The 1,840-nt window shown below is 39.6% G+C and overlaps 1 protein-coding gene across 1 annotated transcript; it reads left to right on the top strand.

Moving 5' to 3' along the window:
- The first annotated feature begins 337 nt into the window (after positions 1-337).
- On the top strand, positions 338-1,629 carry LOC130500360 (uncharacterized). Its single transcript, XM_056995339.1, has 5 exons — positions 338-602; positions 687-821; positions 901-1,008; positions 1,086-1,190; positions 1,270-1,629. The coding sequence occupies exons 1-5, from the start codon at positions 453-455 to the stop codon at positions 1,432-1,434; spliced, it is 663 nt and encodes a 220-aa protein (XP_056851319.1). The 5' UTR covers positions 338-452; the 3' UTR covers positions 1,435-1,629.
- Positions 1,630-1,840: the final 211 nt, after the last annotated feature.

The raw sequence follows: 1,840 nt of genomic DNA, 5'->3' as shown, positions 1-1,840 counted from the left end.
CTATATAAAGTGGTGTTGACTAATGAGAAATACACACAACATTCCTCACAATTCACTCTCCACATTTCACACAGTATATAACACAACAGACATTTTGCTATTGTTAGAAGACGAGGTGTTCCTTTGGTGTTATTAAACCAGCAAGAAGTTCCATTTTAAACCCCTGAAACTTGCACGCCCTGTCGTTTAAAACAAACGTAAACGCTTGTCACTGGACTAGGGGCTAGTTTTGCAAAATCACAAACCTCAAGGTGTAACAAACAATTAAATATGAATTCTTAATTTACAAAAAAAAAAAAATCCCGATGCTAAAACCTCGCCTGCGTATTATTCCCTTAATTTAATTTCGTGAAACGGAGACGTTGAATCGTATCGAACCGCCGTCGCCGCCTCACCGGTGATTCTCCCATAACTTCCTCTTCTCTCACGTATCCTTTCGCAGAGAATCTGAAATGGCACATGTGGCGCAAAGCCGAAACGTGATCCGGCATGTAGTTTCGAGAGGGAAAGCTTTCCACAAATCAGAAAACGCGATCCATCATCCTCTCCTTTTCGCCTGCCAAGGAGTTCGTTACAGAAAATTGGAAGTGATTCTCACCACGGTCGGTTTACAGACTCTTCCGTTGGAATTTTTTGAATAGAATCAGATGGTGATTTTGATATGTGGTTTACTCTTCATGTGATAGGGCATAGAGAAGCTTGGGAAAGGTGGGGAGACGGTGAAGGTAGCTCCTGGTTACTTCAGGAATCACCTTATGCCTAAGCTCCTCGCTGTCCCCAACATTGACAAGTATGCTCATCTCATCCGTCACCAACGCAAGGTTGGTTACCTTCTTCTCCCTTCTTTGCTCTAAACTTAGGACTACTAGGTTTGATTTCTCGATGCGAATCTTGTTTCAGATGCGTAATTTTGAAGATAAGGAAGAGGTTAAAGTGGTTCATAAAACTTCTGAAGTTCAGACTAAAGAGTTTCAAAAGGCTGCTAAGCGCCTCTCCAATGCCAACTTGGTATATTTTTTTACCTTGCCAGACTCTCTGTATTCAACATTCTTGTCTTTTCTCATCCTTTTTGTTTTGATTAACAGGTACTGAGGAAGTTAATTGACAAGGAAAAGTTCAAAAACCGTTCCTCAAAGGAGGATAAACCGGATGTACAAACACCTGTCACAAAGGAAGAGATAGTCTCTGAGGTAAAAACCTCTTCCTTCCTTCTAACTTTATGTGACATGTTAACTTATGCAAGCCCTTCATATCATCATTTTTTTAAAGGTGGCGAGGCAGCTCTGTGTTAAGATTGATCCGGACAATGTGGTTCTTACGGAGCCATTGGCAACTTTTGGCGAGTACGAGGTTCCTTTGAAATTCTCAAAGACTATTCCTTTGCCACCAGGAACTGTTCAGTGGATTCTCAAAGTCAAAGTCCGTGGCCATTAAAAATCTTCTTCTGCCTTTTGATCATTTTTCTACTCCACAGAAAAGCATTGTAGTTTGATGACACGAGAGATCTTGCATTTTCTTTCATTCCCTTTGTCTTTTACTTGTAGTTATGTAAACCCGGTATAATTCGGTTTACAGTTTAAACCATGATTTGAAGGGGACATTAATGAAGTATTGGTTTTGTTAAATTAATTTGATCCCACAAATGCGAATGTGTCCATTTAGTATTGGTTACAAACTTTTGGCCTATTTGTAAGACTTACATTTTTGTCAAGGATTAATAAGAATCTATGATATCCATTTTTCACGTCCAATTTGAAACAGATGGAAGTCGTCCTTAGTTGGTCTCATTCTACATTGTCCAAGAGGGGGCATATATCCCCAATGATTTTTCAAAATTTCA

The sequence above is a fragment of the Raphanus sativus genome, chromosome 9, assembly GCF_000801105.2.
Source record: "Raphanus sativus cultivar WK10039 chromosome 9, ASM80110v3, whole genome shotgun sequence".
NCBI lineage: Eukaryota > Viridiplantae > Streptophyta > Magnoliopsida > Brassicales > Brassicaceae > Raphanus > Raphanus sativus.
This window is presented reverse-complemented; position numbering and strand designations above follow the sequence as displayed.